The sequence below is a fragment of the Dermacentor silvarum genome, chromosome 1 (assembly GCF_013339745.2).
Source record: "Dermacentor silvarum isolate Dsil-2018 chromosome 1, BIME_Dsil_1.4, whole genome shotgun sequence".
Taxonomy (NCBI): domain Eukaryota; kingdom Metazoa; phylum Arthropoda; class Arachnida; order Ixodida; family Ixodidae; genus Dermacentor; species Dermacentor silvarum.
The window spans coordinates 221,861,396-221,882,448 of record NC_051154.1 but is presented as its reverse complement, the minus strand read 5'-3'; the positions used below and the strand labels follow the sequence as shown (position 1 = coordinate 221,882,448).

At 45.7% G+C, this 21,053-nt stretch overlaps 2 protein-coding genes across 2 annotated transcripts in view; both read left to right on the top strand.

Annotated features, from left to right (window-relative positions):
- LOC119437300 (antimicrobial peptide microplusin-like) overlaps positions 1 to 21,053 on the top strand; it is a 167,858-nt gene that overhangs the window by 8,322 nt on the left and 138,483 nt on the right. The window lies entirely within an intron of this gene.
- LOC119436800 (antimicrobial peptide microplusin-like) lies at positions 13,197 to 19,706 on the top strand. The gene is made up of 5 exons (XM_037703790.2): positions 13,197 to 13,510; positions 14,040 to 14,101; positions 15,219 to 15,308; positions 16,129 to 16,155; positions 19,454 to 19,706. Exons 1-5 carry the CDS (start codon positions 13,435 to 13,437, stop codon positions 19,529 to 19,531), a joined length of 333 nt encoding a protein of 110 aa, XP_037559718.1. The 5' UTR covers positions 13,197 to 13,434; the 3' UTR covers positions 19,532 to 19,706.

The window sequence follows — 21,053 nt, the reverse complement described above, 5'->3', positions numbered from 1 at the left end:
TCTCGCTTATTAAACCTCTGTTCGCATAAGAATGGTATGTCTGTGATCGTGATAGGATAATCTGCCATTAAAGCTGAGCTTCCGGTTTCTCTTGTGTCCCTTTAAATCAAAGCCAAAAGAGCAAATTCTTGAGTTGCACTCAGACTTTACCTTGGATTTGAAGCTACAGACGGCGTGCGACAGGAGTAGTGTTTCGAGGAAATATTGTGACTAATTCAATACTTATATTTCTTTAGCTCTTTCTTAATCACGTGTAAGAAAGCACGCAATGAAACAAGCTACGCGTCATTTTGCATGCTATTTCGACAGTGCAGTGAGCAATTATTGCCTTAACCCTACTTTACTCACCAACTCCACCTCCTTCTATCTTGAAAATTAATGGTTTGATGGAGCCTTAAAGGACTTCAGTAAACAGTTCGTTTTGAAAGGGTAGGCGTACATCACTACCACGCTGGCAGAATATACCGGGACACATTTAACAAAGTATAGTTTGTCGGTAATAACGTTCTTTCATTGAGCGGCCGCTTTGTGGTATACCTAGCACTATGTAGACGCTGTGCAACATGGCTTCTTCAAAGCCTTCAGGGGCGGAATTCACTAAGCGAACTTGCGAACAAATTTTGACGTAAGAAAAATCTACCGAAAACTTCAGAGCCCTTGCACTACTGTGAAGATGGAAGCCAGCGAAGCTGTGGCTATGGTGGGTCTGCTGTAGTGAATACTTCCGCCACGATGAGAATGAACGTATCGTCGTTGGGCATCACCCAACCGAACATGTCTACCACGAACGTTCCGGTTTAGGATCTCGCGTTGAAACCGGAAGTTGGCGCTAGCGTTGCCGAGGCATGCACCCCCGTTGTCGGTTTCCTGCAGGGCAAGACGACGCTGACGTTTGGCCTCAACATCGTGGTTCCGCAACTCGGGGTCGGCTGCTCTTCACTGAGGTTAGCCTCAACATCCGTTCCCTCAACTCAGGATCCGCGGCTCTTCGCTGACATTTCGCCGGGGCTTCGGAAGCCCTCACGCTAGAATCAGCCCGTCGACGACGAGCCCTCTCTCGAGCGCGTTCACGGCGGCACTGCTCAAACGCGTTAGGACATGTCGTCAGTTGCTCATGAATAGATCATACCCCCTAAGCAATGGCTCATACCCGTGTAAACGCGGCCTCCCCATTATGACGACAGAAGAGAAGTGAAATTCTATGCTGGTATGATTAGCGCCAGCGCAGCCAGCTGTGGAAGCAGACGATGACGACGAACGCTGGAGCAGTGGCACGAGCACGAGCGCGAACCGAGGGGCGCCAACGAGCCAGCTGCGGAAGAAGACGACACTTGAGCCAATGCTGATGATTATAGTTCTTTTCTAGACGCGGACACGATCCTGGGGAAACTAGCCAACACCTTCGCTGTTAAAAATTCAGTGCGATTTCACTCTGTGAAGGTGGATGACCAGCCAAGCTGTGGGTGTGGTGATTGACCGTTGCTCCGGTGAAACGTTCCGATTTCGCGGGATCGGGGCCACATGGACGGTTCGCATTTATTTCCGCCTCGCGGTCCTGGCGGGCAGGACGCTTACTCTTGGCGTCCGCAACCCACTCATCGTTGGTGGCATCCTCCCGCCGCCAGCCACAGCACATAAGAACCATCTTGAAATGCAGCGCAACGGCATGGCACAACAGAGAGGAAGACGATCACAGGCGCAAACTAACAACTGAATTATTGACGTTGCTTCGTCCAATTCTTCAAAGAAGTGGACCAATCCGCCTTTTTCACGGCCCGAGGGCGCATGCGCCTTGCCCTGGCGGATTAGTCGCGAATCGTTTTGGAAGGGTCGAGCGCGCGGCCCTGCCTTGGGAAAACGTATCCCCCCCCCCTCCCCACCAAAAAAAAAAAAAAGCGCTCGGACGCACGCTACTGCAAACTCGTGCCGTGTACCGCGTTGAAACTTCACTGATAGCTCGACGTCGGTGCGGTTCCGAAACCTTGCGTAGCGAAGTCTCATTCACACAGACGTCAAACGCTCCGTCGCGTCACCGTCACGGCACCGGTTTCCGTCAGGGGAGAGGGTTTCCGAGTCGTTTTCCCCTCAAAAACACGTCGCCGGTGACGCAGAGCGGTGCTCTACGTTTAGAAAATCGGCCAATCAGAAATTAAGAAGCCGTCGCTAAATAGAGCCATTTTACAAAGCTGAAGCTGGCCACAGCAGCGGCTCTTGGTTTGTTTACATGCGTTCCACGTGGTGGCAGATCGAAAACTCAGCTGTGCGCTTCGGTGGTGTTCAAATGTGCGACATGGACAACGCCGAAGGCAGAACTTACGATTCCTGCACATGTTTCGCCCCCACGTACTTCTTCGGCGCCGAGCTTTGCGCGCTTGTTGCTGTCTCTGCTTGCCAAGCACGAACAGCAGCAGAAAACCGCTCAGCATCACGAAAGCAGACCCGTTGTACAGTGTACTAAAATATATAGTAGTGAGCTCAGAGGCGCCGGGCGCCTGAAGCCGCCGATGCCAACTTGGAAACGGAGCTATGCATTGAAATCGATGGTGCAACGCCTGGTATGCCACAAGGAAAGCGCATGTTGAAACACATTCAAAGAGGGGCGTCGTTGTCGAGATCAGTGTAGCGACCGCGACCGCGTTCGCGCCCTTGCTTCGACGTAGCGGTGCTCGCTGTGCGTGTTCGCGGCGTCTCTTTGCATGTGCAGCAATATGCGCTTTCCCTGTAGCACAACAAGCGTCGCACCGTCGATTTCCAAGTTGACATCGGCGGCTTCGCCTCGCTCCGTTGCAGCTGGTGCGCAGTGAGCACTATACCCTTTTATTCTAGTACACTGTTCCTGTGGTTGTTGTGGCTCATTAGACAATTTATTACTAGTTTAGGCAAATATTACACACCATCATATTAGTCAATGTGATTCAATGCGTAATATTTATCTAGGTTTAGGCCAACATGGGACCGGTCAGTCAACAGTGTACAAAACTGCTACTGTCGACGTCGCCACCGCCGTCGCCTATTCGTACACTGCTCCGTCGCGTCTGCAGTACGTTTTTTTTTTTTTTTTTTTTTTTTTTTTTTTTTTTGACGCGACGGTGACGCGACGGAGTGCTTGACGGCTGTGTGAATGAGGCCTAAGACTGCAACGTGCTGCAACTCTACTTCAAAACAGAAAGTGGCGGGGGCTTCGTCCGGACTGCACAGGGAACCACGTATATATAGTTGCCGCCTTGCATTGATGGCTACAATAGCAAATTTGTTGATAAACCCCTGCGTTACACTTGGACGGCACTTAAATACATCACGTTGCTGACGAAGACTTCTTGCAGCGTTGGCTCTCGCTTGCTGGTATATAGTGGCAGCGTGTGCCCGACTTCACGTACTCGTTTAAGGCGCGGTAACAATGGGTCGATACGACACCGACAAGACGCGCACGCCAACGATTGGCCGACTATTCAGCACACTGTGTCGCTGAGACCATTTTATCATACCAAGCCTACAAGACGTAACCGACGAGTGTGAAATGTCGTACTGCGACGGGCTTTCTTGTCGACGGCACCGATAAAATCAGCGTGCCGACCATCGTTCGACCGAACCCCGCGCGATCGGCCGTCGAACCGATAACGCGATAGCCGCAACGCCTTCGTTGGTATATGTAAATAATCGAGCTCAAAGTGAGTCAAAACATGCCTACGAAGTTGAAATGCACAAGCTTCGACCCTCTCAAGCCGTGCACATGAAGTTTGAGCCAATGTTCATCCTATTCAGCGAAGGTTAGGCCTGGCGCCGTCGAGTTCGTGCACCCGCTACCGGCGGACCTGTACTGAAAAGTAAGCAAGTTAGGACGAAGGAAACTGCTTTTATAGTTCATTTCTGGCCTTAGCGATTTGAAATAAATTACCCTTCGCTTCCCACGACACGTACACAATAAGCTGCAAGCGGGGACGCAGTGCTGTGTCCAACGGCTGTGCCAACATCTGTATCGTCACCGTTCCCGTATACGCTGCCGGTCGTATTCGCAACGTAGATGGGTGGGTTCATACGTGTTAGCATGCTGACACATTTATTAATTCCTGAGATGTACTGTTTATCTCTGCGTCAAACGCGAAACATGAGACGGTACCATAGAGTAACATGCGGATTACAAGAGTGGCCACTCCAGCCTAAAAGCGGCCGAGCCAGGGGGGTGAATCTTCCTATACCTCCCATTGGTTGTTTTATAGCAGACGCTCATTCGACGCTAGCGCCAAGGCGCACTTCAGTTAGGCCCTAGCGGATGGATGACAGTACTACGGTGGCGAAAAAAAGAAAAGCGGCGCGATTTTTTTTACCCTCCCCCTTTCGCTATAGAACTTTTTTTCTTCCTTTCTGTTCCGCTCTTTTCTTCTTTCCCTCTTGACTTTCCTATTCCTCCTCGCAAGCCTCGCCTCACCCTCCCCTCATGCCACGCGCAATGCTCTTTTTTTATTTCTTTAGCTGTCCGCGGCGCGCTTTTTTTTTCTTTTTTTTTTTTCGCGGGCGTTATCAGACGCACCACCGAACCGAAGCGCGTGCTCCGCGCTCCTCTCCTGTCCGGCCGCGCCATTCGTGCATTCGTGCTGCGTGCTTGCGCGCAGTGGATTCTTTTTACGTTTTCATGCACGCAATCCCGTTCATTATTACGATCAAGCAAGCATGTGCCCAAATTATATTAAAAATAACTGCACTTACAACACAACAGTTCTTTGGAATCACTTTATTGTGTTCGTTTGCGAAAACCAGAATTAGAGCAGACAGTGCAACACACTATAGAATGCAACAAACGCGGATGGTGTTCCATGTTCGCACATGTAAAAAAAGATTTATTGTAATTAACCTAAGGGCCAATGCGCAGAATAGCTTCTCACGGCCTGCTTCTCGCTCGGTCCATAAAATCCACCTCCGTGAAGGGCACAGAGCATATTCTGCGGTTGTTGACCTTGTCTCTGTGCAAACCCATTAGGTCCATCCTTCCAACGTAGGTTAAAAACGCTTCCATCCTGAAGAACAGTGAAGATCATAAATTATAACATCGCAGTTGGAACATACAAAACAGAACTCGTTTCGCATCGCGGCAGAGTACTAGTTGTACCCTTAATTCTCAGAAACGCATTTTTAAACGATTGCGACCAATTAGATAGAAATAAGTGCAAAGCGCACACCTACACACGTGTTCCTTGCGATACGCACAGGTGGTACTATATTTATCATGAGCTTTTTGTTCGCTGCTTGTTGGCACAACGATTTACAGCATCGTTGTGGTGTTTTCAAATCAGCCAACTGCTGCCTCACCACCGCGGACAGCCATGTACGACTGCACACCATTACTATCACAAATAAAAACCGGGAAGTAAATAGCACGGTGCTCATTTGTTGTCTTTAGGGATGCGGTAGAATTTCACGTCGCATGGCTCACTTCGTCTTGATGTGTTCGTACACCACTGAACCACACACGAACAGCGACAGCTGCGAGACATGGCGAAAAAAAAAAAAGCCGACAAACGTGCAACGGTAGGCTACCACAGGGACCACACTGCTAGCACGGAAGGCGAAAAACTGATCGTATAATGCCAGAAAAAAAGCTCTGCCGTTTTGGCCGTTATCAGCACAGCCGACGACGAGCGCTGGCCGCGCCGCCGATAGTTGAAGGCGAGAGAGAAACGACAAAGTTGAGAGAGGGTTGACAAGAAAAAAAAAAGAAAAGCGATTTTTGTTCCGCATCCATCTCATGCATGGCGCTGCAATTCGCGTGGACAAAAAACCAGCGGAGTTTCCGGGGCGTGGCCGAGCTACGCAGCTTCATGCCTCAGTAGCACATGCATGGCACCGAAGGTTGCTTTTTGTAGCGTTAGCTACACTGGCCTAGCCAAGCCCGTTTCGCGCGGCACATCAAGAGCCGTGCTGCGCATGCGCAAGGATCAGTGATGCCACACGGCTTGCGCACCGGAGCCGCCGGAGCCCCGGCAGCAACACTACATTTGCTAGTAGGTACAGCGTTTGACCGCTGGCGCCACGCTGCGCCGCTCGCGAGCCGGCACCTCTCGCGCACTCCGCCGCCGCCGCGCGCGACTCACCGCCGTCGGTCTGCGCATTCCAGAGGAGTGACGTCGTAGCCGTGGTAGACGTGGTAGACGCACTGGCGCCGGCGCGCGCTCGCGGTGCAGTCGCCGTCTGACACTGCGCTGGAGCCGCTGCGCTTCTGACTGGCGTTTGCCAGTGTGGTATAGCCATGGAGAAGGAGAGCGCAAATGCTGCTCAATAATGCAGAAGAAGGGAAAAGTTTAACTCATAAGAATAATCTTATCTTAAGAATAATCTTAAGAATAAGCTAAGAATAATCAGCTGAACCTTTGCTAACGCTACGTATATCCTGGCATAGCCGAGCTAAGCCACTGCAACTTTTTTTTTTTTTAGCTGCGACAATTGCACGTGACACTTTTCGCGAAAGGGCATTCTGAAGTGCATAGGTGAAAATTTGTGCGAAGGCGGGAAAGAAGACATAACCAATACTTTTTTTTTTTCAGGTCATGCCATCCGTAGTCAAGTACTACGGTAATTACTGCTGTGTTGCGTGGTGCATTAACAATGGCAGGACAGGGAGAGAGCGTGGTTGGCTGACAACTGCAGTGAGCCTGCAGCCTTCATTCCTTGTTTGCTATGCAGCCCGAAAGTACCACCTAATAAGAAAGGTTAGGATTCAAAGGACGAGCGTTGTGATCCTCTTTAATGCTACTGCTGTCTTCTGAAGTTTTACTGATCTGTGGGGTTTTTCATAATATCGCCTGTTTATTCCTTTTGTGAAACTTATTCTCAACATATGGCATCTGTATTGGCATGTCTTGCACTTTGCAGTGCAACCATCTTTCTGCGCTTGCGTTCATGGAACGTTGCAAAAAAAAAGTGTGCATTACTGAGAGTATGACTTGAAAATAAAATATTTCGTCTCTTCCAACACTTGTCATGTTTATTTAAAATGTCTGCATAAACACACAGTGGCATCGTGTGCTTGCTGCTCTGGCGGTAGAGCTTACACGAAGTTACTCGATGCATGCAAGCAACGCGTTAAAGAAAAATCGAAATATAGCCTCCAGGACGAGCACTCGCACGGAAGCGATCTTGGAGGCCGTGTAAGTTTTCTAATCCCTAGAAGATAGCCTTCGAGATTAGTTTTCCTGTGGTCCCAGTCTCTGTGTCTGTGTACATTTCACACACCCGCTAGGTGCGCTGCGAACCAAAATCAGCCGCAGGGGCCTATGGAAATATGTTACTCATCCTTGTATGTTACTCTATGACGGTTTATTCTGTACAGCAGCATGAACAGCCGCCTCGCTCAGTTATATATACCAACGGTATCAGCGATGGCATCCGCGTTTTTGCGGGAGAACAACACGGCCTTTAAATAAGTGCTTATGCGAGGATATTTTTCTCTAATAATGATTTATGACACGCGCAAACTAAGTATGATGAAGTTAAAGAAAAACGAGAATCAGTAATAAATTAACAGCCCGATATTTGTCACTCGATCACAGTCGCCGTTGTTTAAGTGGCTCAGCCGCTGATACTGACTCGTCTCACGGGGGAACAACGCAGCTCATATTAGCAGATATGTGTGTTTTATACTGAGTTTTGACATTATTTCATATCAGCGATGCACCTTTTCCACAATTTTTGACGCTAACAACGTTCTGTGGCTGTATATGTCGATGTAAACAAGTGCACCGCTTTGCCAAATGCGATGCCGAAGGCGGCGTGCTCGAAAACTTCCTATTCAAGCGAAATGCCTAAAGAATGTGTAAAAAAAAAAAAAAAAACCGAGGTGCAAGTGCAGGAGTCAGCGACAACAAATTCCAAAGCAGCCGCGATGGCAGAGGGAACTCAGCGTGCCTTTATCGGCCGCACTATAAACAGAACAGCGCACTTGACGACGGCGGATTGACGACGTTTTCGATCTTATGAAAAGGCACTTTATCAGCAATATCATTTTCTGTGTCCAGATATTATCGGTCCTCCTTCACGCCATCTGAATGATCTGCAATCTCGAACACCAGTTCGTACGGTTCCTGAAGCAGGATAGATAGTAAACACTGCAGCGCAGCCTTCGAGTTGCTGAATATGAACCATCTGCGAGATTGTCATTGGCTGGGCAAGATGAAGTGCAGTGCGAAGAGCTGCAAGTTCCACAGCCATCGATGTCGTCGAGTGACACGTCTTGGCACTGCCGATGATGGCACTCGCTATGATCTCTAATTACTGCACCAGCCTTCTATGAGGCTTCGCTCCCACCACAATCGATTCCTTCTCGGTGTCTGGATAGACCCAGTGTGCATACACCATTCCAGGCATCAGAAAAACCAATTCTGAGCTATCATTTCCTGCTCTAAAACAACTATATGTGCTCCTTTTGCGGAACAGGTGCACTTACCGTGCCCACATTTGTACCAAAGATACCACGGCTCACTGGCGGGGCGTTTGTAGGCGAGTGAAGAAGTTCTCTCTTTTTCCCTTCTAATTTCGACTTTTTCCACGAATGCATTCTCTTTTTCAACAGACTTACGTACAGTGTTGTGAGTATAATCTGCCCACTGAGTCCGGGGGGACTTCATGTTTTAATATTGTTACGCAATATTATTGCACTGATAAGATGGAGTTTCTACAAGAAGATACTGCAAAGACATCAAAAGCAGAATCCAGTAAGGAGAATGCTCCCCCGCCTTCTTTACCTCCAGACACCTCAGATTGTTTCTTTTTTTATATCAGACCGCGAGAACAACACAGATAAAGAAAACAAAACACCCGCCGGGGTGGCTCAGTCAGCTAAGGCGTTGCGCTGCTGAGCACGAGGTCGCGGGATCGAATCCCGGCCCCGGCGGCCGCATTTCGATGGAGGCGAAATGCAAAAACGCCCGTGTGCTTGCGTTGTAGTGCACGTTAAAGAATCCCAGGTGGTCAAAATTAATCCGGAGCCCTCCACTACGGTGTGCCTCATAATCAGAACTGGTTTTGGCACGTAAAACCCCAGAAAGAAGAAGAAGATAAAGAAAACACGATCAGTGCGCTCCTCGTTCGCATTAAGTTGTTTCTGATCAGCTTTTTAATAGATCATATTCATAGTCGCACTGAAGGACCATCCCCACCACAAACATTTGTTTACTTACACACGATTTCCGCTGTCTTCTCAGTACCCGCAGGTAAGGGCCCTAAGATGCCGAGGGACATTGTGTGTTTCCTTGTTTTACCCTACGTAGTTATGCGGTTAACGCATATTCGAATTGTAAATGTGATTGCTTACACCAAACTTTATCGAATCTTGGTCGTTCTGAAAAAGTCGCGTGATGAATAATGCCATCCCCACAGCCCCATTCTCGACTCCAGAGCATTCAACTCAGACAGGCTAAAATACGAAATCACGTTCAAGCTTGACTAAATATGAAAATCTTGCGAGGAGAGTAAGTTGTCCTTCATACTGGTGACATAAAAATATTTTTCTCCATTGCTAAACATCGCAAAAATAAACTTTCGCGCTGCTTTAAATGCGCATTTACCGATCAACGGCGTGTCGATGCACCTTAGTGGCAACGTGCAACCATTTGCAGCGACGTAGTCACTTAAAATTTCTGCATCATGGGAAAGTTCTCGCATACAAAGCTAAAACTAAAGCGCTAGAACGTAGGCGACGTTTGAAGCCATTACCGAGAAGCATTTGAAGCAGAGCTACTCGTACGTATCGATGGTTGGAAATTTTCAACTACGCTTTCACAGTATATACTTTTGTTATGGGCATCCAAACACAGCAAGGTTTCATCACGATGCGACAACCTTAAACGAGGTGATGGGTCACAATTAAGTGACACAATTAAGTGACGCAAATAAGCCTATACTAATAATAGGATCGATCAGCATACTCCACCATCTGCTCATGTGCCGTTTTCACCCACGCTGGCCATACTTGTTCCCAACAAGTTCAAGGTGCCTGATACGACCACAAAGGCAGCAGAACTTGCCGGTCTGAGTACAGCCTGTATGCACAACCCCAAAAATGGCTCATGTCTTGTTCAGGCAGAAGTTCACAGTTTAACGTGAGTCCTACAACGTGGACTCACGAGAAATGGGTGTCGGAAATAAGATAAGTTTTTGTTAAGCCCGCTGTGATGAACATGAAACCGTATTTGAATGGCTGCCGCATAACTGTGGCATCGCAATTAAAAACGTTGCTTATGATGCTGTCCGGTCATCCCATAAAGAATCTCGTGCAGTTCCTATACACTTGTCGAGAATGGACGCTAAGAGGGTCTTCGTTTGCTTGCTCACATCGAGACGCAAGCTTCCTGGTACACCACCGAGTGTCTCAAACTGCCGTCCTGACAAAGTTGACCCTTCGTTGAAGCTGCCACTTTCCTCGCACCTTTCCCGCTCTTGCAATGTAAATATACTTACCTTTTAGTCAACTATCTTTCCCCCTTTTTCTTTATCCAAGTCGATGATAGCCAACCGGGTTCGTGCTTGGTTAAGCTCCCAGCCTTTCCTTTTTTGTCTCATTCTCTCCCTCTCTTTCTACTCTGCCATCTTTAGCTAAGAGTGGCTTTTACGAAAGCTCACTCATTCCTCATTAGAATAACAGACACTCCAATCTGCGATTCGTGCAGCTGTGAAAAGAAAATTGCACGCGTTTTGTATTTTTGTCCTCGTTACGACATCGAGCCCGACGGTCAATTTGAGTTAAACAAGCTTGATTCTAGACAATCTTCAGAGACTTTCACTTTCACCTTATTACCTTAAAGGCCCCACTATGGGGGTATTACATAAGTGGTGGGTGTACAAAAAGGATGACACGTTGACCATTCAAGATGCGTAGTGAGCTCTTACAGCGTCAATGAAGGCTTGTGGGTTGGTGATGGCCACGATGACGTGGGGACAAAGATTCAGGAACATGACCTCATGCACCTCAGGTTTGCGAAGTATCGCAGGCATTGTTAAAAATATTGAAGTCGACAGGCCTCAGCGACCCATTGCGGGAGTGATGAGCAGCTTCCTGTACGCACAGTTTTAGCACCTCCCTCTCTCTCTCTCTCTACCTTATTTAGTTTTCTACCCTTAAGAGGAAGCTTTAGCTCGGGTGCTCCTATCTAAATACATGTAAAAGGAGAATTAGGTTTTCTCAGCAACCGCTGCACCAAATTTGGCGATGTTTGCCGCATTAAAAAAAAAAAACTGAAAATCTAGTGATTGTTCGTTTCGAATTTTCGAATTTGGTCGTAATTTTTTTATTAAAATTGTCAAAAATCGCAAATTTTCAGAAAGCTAAACCATCAAGTTTACAAATCTGTAACTCAACAAGCAAAAACGATATCGAAATTATGTGAATTGCATCTGATAGTACATCTAAAGCTGACAAAATCGATATGTTGCACATGAATATTAAAAAATTTGGTAATATTAAAATACAGCGTTTGCAGAACCCTTGTACACAACGTAACAAATCCACGTAAGATGTTAATTGACATACCGAATTTGTCCGTTTGCAGAACCGCGATGTCTGTGCTTGATGCAGAGCTATTAATTTGTAAAATTGGTGCTGCTATTTTTTCGAATTTTCGAATTTTTGGAAAGTCTTTTTAAGACATTCAGGCCCTAAAGCGAAATTCGGCGTTCAACAGTCACTAGAATTTAACTCTCTCTCTCTCAAATGCAACTAACTTTATTAAAATTGGTCCAGGGGTTATCTCAGAAAAGTGTTTCTGCGTTTTACATGTATTTCAATAGGCCGCGTCGGAGTTATGCCCGAGTTAAAGCTTCCTCTTAACTTTTTTTCGCTTGTGTTGGGGAGGAAACCGGACGAGCGTGTTTTCTTTTTAGTTGTTTAGCTCCCTACCTGTTTCTCCAGCAAATCATTAAAACTTGTATCTCTCTCTTCTCTTCTTCGTGCAAGTGTCGAAATTACCGCTGTTAGAAAATGTTACTTATTACTTGTATTTCTGATGACTGGGTAAGTTAATGGTGATTGGTGGCAGTTTTTTTACATACCATAGTTTAATGTAGTCACTATCGTTTTTGATTTTAGGCGTAATCAACTAGCATGTTACGTAAACCATAGTCAATTGATAGTGACGTCTTTATTTTTTATTATTTTAATTGTCGCAATCCTACAAATTGTGAAGGTGGCTAACATGTGCTTTTAAAAGCTGCGCACTCGAATGAAATAACCAAGAGTGATGCGCACTCTGATGTATAAGAACAAATATCGATCACTTTATTTTCTAGTAATCTTTATTTCCATTTCTAGCTATGAAAAAGTCGTCAATGCGATGAGGCGGGCTACTTGGTTGATGGAGCTCACATAAGATTTGGAAGATTTCAGATAAATAGGAAAAATTTACTCCCCATATAAAATACTCTGTTTCTAAATATCTGAATCTGATTATAACCTTCAGCATTTCAATTGCCGCAGCGAAACTATGAAGTTCAAAAAAAAAAAAAAGAAACCCAGCTCTGTGAACTGAAGCCCACTACTGTTAATATCCTCTGCATATAGTCAAAGACAGGAAAGCACTAATATTCAGGCACACACCTCATTGAATTGTAGCAGTACTGCCGTGCTTACAAGGATCGTTCGGCGAGAAAACGTGCATGTGACGAAAAGAACCTAAAGTTAAAGAGACGCTACTGCTTTTAGCAAGTTGCTTTCTCTGCAGCGCATATCCGCTACCACGAAGACCTTCATGCTTGCAATCAGACATCGATATTCACACGTTTATCGTGGGAAAAAAGCAAGAAAGTCAGTGGCGCAGGAGGAAACATTGCGCAGAACCCTTTAGCTGCACGTGGAGTGTGCCAAGACACTTTGGAATGAGCGTCCAAGAAGCGTGAAGAAATGGTGAAATTAAAATAAAATAACCGACGACATCACAGTACACAGCTCCAATGGCAATAAGGCAGCGCTCAGCCAACGGACCCAATTCCCAACTCAGCCACTGGTACAAAGAGGAAGTACGCGATGTTTATTTCCCGATGTCGCGCAACCAACATTGCAGACAGTGGGAAACGGCGCGCGTCTTCGGTGGCGCGCGATTCGTGTCCTTGGTTCTCTCACGTGCGGCGGCAGTTTTCAGATGCAGTGCGTGCCGGTTCATAAGCGGGATGCGTCAATAAGAGTGGGAGGAGGTTGTTGGCACCGTCAGGAATCACACGTGTAACTTGGTCCTGACGCCATGTCTGACCAATAGAGCCGAAGGCCCCTCATTATTTCTCGTCTCGGCGACATCTGTCTGCACCTCGTGTACGTGGCAACTTGCCTGCGTTGCAGTAGCTCGAATGCAACGTTCTTGGCGATATAAAAAGGGGCGCGTATCACCCCTACAAACTACTAGCTTCGTTTGAGCTTTCTGATTCTACTGTTCCCATATCCTGAAAAGCCAGAGAGTTACCATGAAGGCATTTCTTGTCTGTGTCCTGCTCACCACCGTCGCCGCTGTGAGCTTTGCTCACCACGTCGAACTCTGCGGTGAGTATACACTGGGTATGGTTATATAGTGCATGACCCAAAATCCGGACAAATGCCATAGGACTCAGTGCGCCTAATTTTACCCTTGTACCTCTATGCTTGTTTATTTTCAAAACTAAGGAACTTCTAATGGCGGTTTTGAATTGACGTTCCGTTTCGTAATCCTTCGAAAGTCGAGTATACGCGTACATGAATGCCATTGAAAGGTAAATGTGAGCTCCTATTGTAACGCCCGCGAAGGTGAGAATGATATTTGCTGGAAATATTCGGGCCCATAGCGTATTAATGGCGTGACGAGTTCCAAAGTTTGTGATGACTTGGACCTCCCACATTTTTTTTTTCACTCGCAGCTTTGTTTACTTTGTGATACTTGCGGGGTGCATATGGACATCCTTGGCCGAAATATAGAAGGGGATTTGTAAAATCAACGCGCGTTATGTGCCATTGAAATATCTCTGCAACAAGCGTGTCCTGGTATGTTTTTGCTGTCTGTCTCCATGACCGCAGTGCTTGATTTTCTTCTGCGCAGATAAACAAGACGAACAGCTGAAAAATGAACTCCAATGCATTGGGCTCCGCATCTCACGAGGGGTAAGAGCAAGAGCTATATATGTTATAGCTTGTGACTCGAGAGTGCGCTGGTGTGTTAGTTAGGTTTTATTCCATTTCTGAAGCGTTATTTCAAGTTGTTGAGCTTTTGACGAGAGAGTTTAATGGGATGGAAGAGGCCCAGATGGATCTCGCGGAAGCACATGACAGAATGGTGTTTCGCATGAGGTGCTACGAATTATTAGCCTACTTGTGCCCACAGTAGACTGTAAATTTGTGATGATGTAAATATGCGACACAATATTTAATGGAGGCTGCTCTCCCGTAACGTATCTTACCGGCGGTATTGTAGCTGGTGAAAAAGTTTTGTACAGAAATTTTTTTACGAGATTAATAAGGAACGACTCCACATCTGGGTTTTTTTTCTTTTTCTTTGCAAGGAGGCGATTAACCAGCCGCTTCGAATGAAATTACGTCTGAATTTCGCGATGCGCCTACACAATTGCGAGCAGTGAGGTGCATGCACAAAAGCACAGCACAGGCGCCCGCGAACGCAGACTTGATTCACATTCATGCCAGCAGTTATGAAGTAGACTTGAAACGAAGAAGCTTTATGTGTGTTTAAAGAGGATGTCTTGTATTTATTGAGTACGCATACATGCCCTAATATTTGTTTGCGGACATGTCGACACGCGCATGTGTAGAATATAATTCTGTGAACACGCACACATCTTACTAAAAGACAAACTTGCAAACACGCACACTATGAGAAACGAAAAGGAAAACAAAATTAAACGCCACTAAACACAGCAAAACACTTTTCGTTGGTTAATGTGTCCATGTTTGCGCACCTATATGTTTTAGTAACATGAATCCCCCCACCAAGTCGCTCGACATTGCGTCGGTCAAAACACACACATTTTGCATCAAGTTGGTGATTTTATGCTCTGTTGATTCGCTAAGATAGTGTGCTTAGCACCTGTTTGTCGGAATTTGGCTTGGTTATGTGCTGGTTTGCTGTCACTGTTAGCCAGTGCCTTTTATTATGAACCATTCTTGCGTACGAGCGGTTTAGTCTTTTAATCCAATATAAATTGAAGCACGAGTCATATTTGTGTCAACCTTCTTCAGTGTAACTTTCCTTGGCCATGTAATGCAGGCGAACCAAAGCTTTGACAAAGCCTTGAGGACTCTCAGCTGCCAGGACTGGAGCTGCGTCATCCGGAAGCTCTGCGTCGGAAACAACCTGGTGAGTTATTGTTTCCTCTCTGGGAGTTTTAGTACATATGATATACAATCGCACAGTAAGGCATAATTTAGGGCTACATACGAGCTGGCCAGTAAGGCGTTAACGTCATATTTTGCATGAAGTCGTGGCCCACAAGGTGTATAAGTTATGTTCTTGGGGAGCGTTTCAAACAGGATCATACAAGGCATTCAAAGGTAGCTATCAGAAATATTAGTAAAAAAGCAATAATGGCTACGCAAATGCGGCTGGCTCATGTGGTTTCGGCACTTTTGCGGACACACAAACATGCCTAAGTTGCGGCCGCCGTTAACCGAATCGGTATTTCTTTTTGTTCAAAATCGTATTCTCAATGCCGGATAGTGAAATTAGCTCTTTAGATGATATAAACGCGAGAATCAGGGAAGCTTAACACAACAAGAAACTTTACAGCATGTAATGATGCAGCATGACCACAGCTGTGGCTCGAGTTAAGCAAGACTTAACGAATGTGGAAGCAATGGCAGTGCGTTGTGTTTTGGAACACTCCTGTAAAATGAAGCCAGCAGAAATCCTGACCTTGCGCAGCCCAAATAATGTAAATCAGTGCTACTAGTAGCAGCATTATTGATTAGTATGAAGAAATTATGAATGACAATAAAATGACTACGTTCGTTAGTCGCCTCGATATTTCGTTAACAACAAAAGATAGTTCTCAAAATTTGTACTGTACATTAAATACAAGAACGAGTGCCACTGCATTTTTAATAAATAAAGGGGTACAAAAAGGTATGCGCGAAACTTTCGAAGACTGATCAAATTTTTGTCTATTTTGCTTCAACAGGAATCCGCCATGGCCAACCACTTCACGGTGAGTCGATCTTCCACAACGTGGGCGTTATAATTTATGAAGCCGCTTGCTCTAGATATTATAAGGAATGATAGCCACTGACATATGCGCCCTTTATTTTTTACTACTGCTTGTTTCATTTGCCAGAAGTGAGCGCTAATAAAAACGGAAAATGAACTAAAATGTATTTGGAAGAATAAAAAAAAGCTCAAGAGTCATTACGTTCAAAACACTGGAATTTGAAATGAAAGTTATTTATTTTCGGAAAGGTAATTAGCAAATTAATTTACTGCAGCTGACGACTTCAGCCAGGGGAATGTTGTAAATGATTAGTTTCTGAACGTGCAGGTTTTTGGACAGATAGTGCGAGAATACCATGTTCCTGGTTTGGTTTCCAATTCACATTGTGCTAGCGGCTACTGACTGGAGGTGCATGCAAACTGCTAATCTCGTTTTAGACCGAAACTGTTAAGAGCAGCGAAACCGCAAGAAAAAAGAAAGCGTTCTCAAAAGCGTTCACCGCAAGCGTCACTTTCCACTGCAAGAAAACTAAAAGCCTGATCCCGGCGAAACTTTGCAGGAATTCCACGGGTGTTGTATACGGGGTGATGGTTTTTAAGTTTTACGGAATTTTAGAAAATCACCTGTGGCAGATAGCATAATTCTTGCAATGGAGCTGGATTATTCGAAAAGGCGGACACTACTAGCACGAGAAATCAAAACAGATGTTCAACTGATTAACAAAATATCAGTAAACAACTTACTAATTATATACATTATTTCATTTATTTATTTATTCAGATACCCTAAGGGCCCACAAGGGGCATTACATAGGGAGAGGGGGGACATCACAGTACAATTAGTTACATTACGGCACATATTGCAATTTACTAATTGTAGCCGGTGAGTTTGCAATACGTATCCACTTGAAATGAATTTCTAGGATGACACCCAGTTTAAAAAATAATTCCCAAAGTCTGGGACGAAATACATGGGCGTTCCAGTTACTTTTGTGCTTTAATGCACGGAAGAATCTTTTGGTAAAAACGTAAGTTGAACAACAGTGCATTTTTACGGCGTTTGATGGCGAATATCTCCAAGCTCGGGTCATTCTGGAAATTATTTCCGAGTGGATGCGCCTTGCAAGCTCGCCGGCTACGATGAGCAAATTGCAATATGTGTGGTAAAGTAGTGAATTAAGAAGTTAATTAGAGATTTTTGTTATTTCGCTGAGCATGCATTTCGGTTTCTCTTGCAAGTAATGTCCGCCTCTCTGAATAATCCAGCTTAAGGACTAGAATTATGTTATCTGCAACAGGCGATTTTTAAAATTTCGTAAAACTTAAAACTGATCTCCTCGTATATTACGATGGCCAAATTATAATACTGTGGTTACTTAGAGGCGTCGTAGCCACTATTTTATGCTAATTGTGAAGGAACGCGATGATGAAGATAAATGCAGATGTTGTAGGAAAACTAAAAAGAAAAACACACATACGAAAATAAAACTTCGTTTGTATAGAGGAATTACCTTGAAATATTTGCTACAGGAGCTAAAAAGTTAACCCACAAAGAGGAAAATCCTAAAAATACATAAAACTAGCACTACCTGAAGCTCGGCAAACCGATGAACCAGAGACTGACCCATCGCGGTGGCTTAGCGGCTATGGCGTTGGGCTGCTATGCACAAGGTCACGGGATCAAATCCCGTCCGCGGCGGCCGCATTTCGATGGGGCTGAAATGCAAAAACACCCTTGTCCCATGCATTGGTGCTCAAAATTAATCGGGGTTCCCCACTACGGCATGCCTTATAATGAAATGGTGGTTTGGGCCTGAAAAACCCCAAGATTGAATTCACTCAGAGACTAAAATGACATCCGTACGAAAAATGAAACTCCGAAAATCTGATCGGAATAAGATTTCGTAGGAAAAGGGGCCACATAGACAGGGGTTAACTTCAAGCGTGAGGGTCAATTATAGACATTCATCATTGTTACTTTTTAGCACAACGAAACAGGCGATACACACTGCAATTAAGTGTTCCTCGTGTGCTTTCCCCGTAGATGCGCGAAAACGTCCTCACGGAAAACGGAATATCCTCTCTGTGCTCACAGCCATCGGCATCGGTGGTTCCAGTAAATTGCTGCTTCAGGGCAGTCTCGCAAGTGCTCAGAACCGTTTCCAATCAGCAAACTGAGAAGCGGCGAATAAAAAAGAAGCGGTGGCGGAATGAAATTAAGTTATGGATCTTAACGTGGCCGAAACTGCACAGAGGTTATGAGGGTGAGGGATGACGCAGTGGAGAGCTCCGAATCACCGTGGGCACCTGGGCTTCGTTAACGTTCACCCAAAGCATGGCACACGAACGTTTTTTGTGTTTCGTCTCCATCGAAATGGAATCGAACCCACGACCTCTTCTTCAGCACCACAACGCCTTAGCCATGGAGGCACCACAGTGGGTGTGTGTAAGGAAAACAGTGAAGTCGCGTTAACTTTATCATGGAGGTACCCCAACGAATACCCTGATATAGATTCTCTCCGCGTGGGACAGTTGCAAAGCACTCGCAAAAGGAGGATGTGCCTTGTCAAAAATATGTACATATTGCCTTTTTGCACAGCCGACAGACAAGGCGCAAACGGGTCCTCAACTTAAGCATTACACTAATTGATTCTACTATTCTACTCATTGAAATAATACTTGAACCTACTCATTCAAAACTTCCCTTTCTGCAAACTTGTGCGCTTGGGAGCTAGAAATGATGTTTATATCCAAACAAACTTCATGTGTACTGCATGTGGGCTCGTATGCACGAAGCAGTTCTCGTGATAGATGAGGTCGTAAGGAGCACCAGCCAAAGATTTTCGAAAGGGAAATATTATTAGCGAAGGCGTCCCACCTGTGAGAAGGGACGCTTACGAACGAGATGATTTGTGATTGCGACCCTCGGCTATAAGCTGGTTGCATTGCAGTTTCGTAATTTCAATACCGTTGTGATGATTTGCAAGTATAAGAGCGATTGTGAAGGCAGTAGTTTTTTACAGATGTGGTTTTTAGGAGCTGGGCACGTGGGAACGAAGTACGTTTAACGTGAGAAAGGGCATGAAGAAAGGAAAAGAATCTGTCTGCTGCTGTGGCCTGTTGTTGTCTGTGGGCTTCAGTTTGACCGTATTATTACTTCAACAGTGCTATATATATATATATATATATATATATATATATATATATCGCTGTTGAAGTAATAATACTATTATATATATATATATATATATATATATATATATATATTATATGTGGACGTTTATTTTTGATTTTTACAGAAGCCTCAAATCACGGAGATCCACCGTGCTGCAACCAGCTGCGATCCAGAGGCCGGGCACCACGACCACCACCACTGAATGTAGCCCACTTTCAAAAATATTCAAGAAATGAGCCTTCCATGGGCTGAATGTTCCTACATTGTCCAGAGGTGTGCCATCGAGGACTCCGGGCAACCTTTCCCCTTGTTGTAATGAAAGTTTACAACTTTTTACCTTTGTCGTATTCAGGACAAATAAAAACACCTTGGCTTGAGACTTTGTGGACTCTTCACGATGGCTTGTTAACACGCGGAAACGTGCACTTTCAATTTGGTGTGACATTTGAATGCGAATCATGCTTTACATTGAGTACATCTGTCAGTGAACCAAATTGTCTACTAGCTCTGACCCCTAGGTATGTCATCGTGGTCGTGATGTCGTCGGTAGTTTCTTTAACTGGATATGCACGTATGTCAATATATGCATGACATGACATGAATGACGTGGCCTAATGTTCATGATATTTGCGCCACTATGTATATGCTCCGAGTCCTGTTGCCGTCGTGCACGTTTCTTTAACTGGATATATGCAGCATATGCATGACAAGATATGCATGCATGACATGACATGAATGGCATAAGTGACATGAAAGACATGACATGTATTTCATGGTATGCCGTGGTCATCATGCCATCGTGGTCGTTGCTTTAAACAGACATACAGGGCGTCCCAACTATCATGCGCCAAGATTTTAAAAATATGCAAATGCCACGTAGCTGGACAGAACCAACGTAATGTTGTTTGCCATCGCTTGGAGATACACAGATTTTATTGCGATAGCAATTATTCGACATTACAAGCAGATTTCTGCCGTGGGCGTCGCAGTCGTCGTGGCCGTCACCGTGAAGTTCCGTATAAAGTCCAAGAACGATAAAATCGTCCGCAGCGCCGTATGTGCGAGTGAAAGCGCGCCGGGGACGCGCGCCTTCACGAAGAGCGAACGCACAGCGGAGAGCAAACGCGACTTCCGTCGCGCGAAAAGCCGTGGCGGTATGGGAGGAGAGAGGTGGGGTGACGCTGTGCTGGGGCACCAAATGCGTATCTTGCGACCGGGCGCAAGGGGAACTGGCGACTCAATCTCCCTCGCGAAAGGAGGAAAGCGGGAAGGCTGCGCGGGAGGGAGGGGGTGCGGTTTCTACACTGTGAGCAACCGCGTACTTGTACTTAGCGGCGTTGCGGGCTGTCGGGCGCTCCGTATCTTGAAAGCGATCCCCCACGGCTCTTATCTTTGTATGCGCTGTGCTTTCGCCGCTCAAGTTTCTATTGAAGCGATAGACCGCAAGAACCTTCGCTCACGCCAGCGTTTTGACAGTGGTTATCTGCGGTCATCGAGTGTGATCTATTCATGTTTGCTTGTGCACGCTGACACCATGCTTGTTAATTCAGTTAGTAAGCGAATGTGTCCAAGTTTATGCAGCCGATAAAACTACTATCCTTACTCCGTATAGCTCTCTGCTAATTTGCTATCGCAATTGATGCTTCGCCTTTCGGGCGAAACTGCGACATTTTTTTTTTTGAACATTGCACTACCTCGGGCATGCGCACCGAGCAAATCAGAAT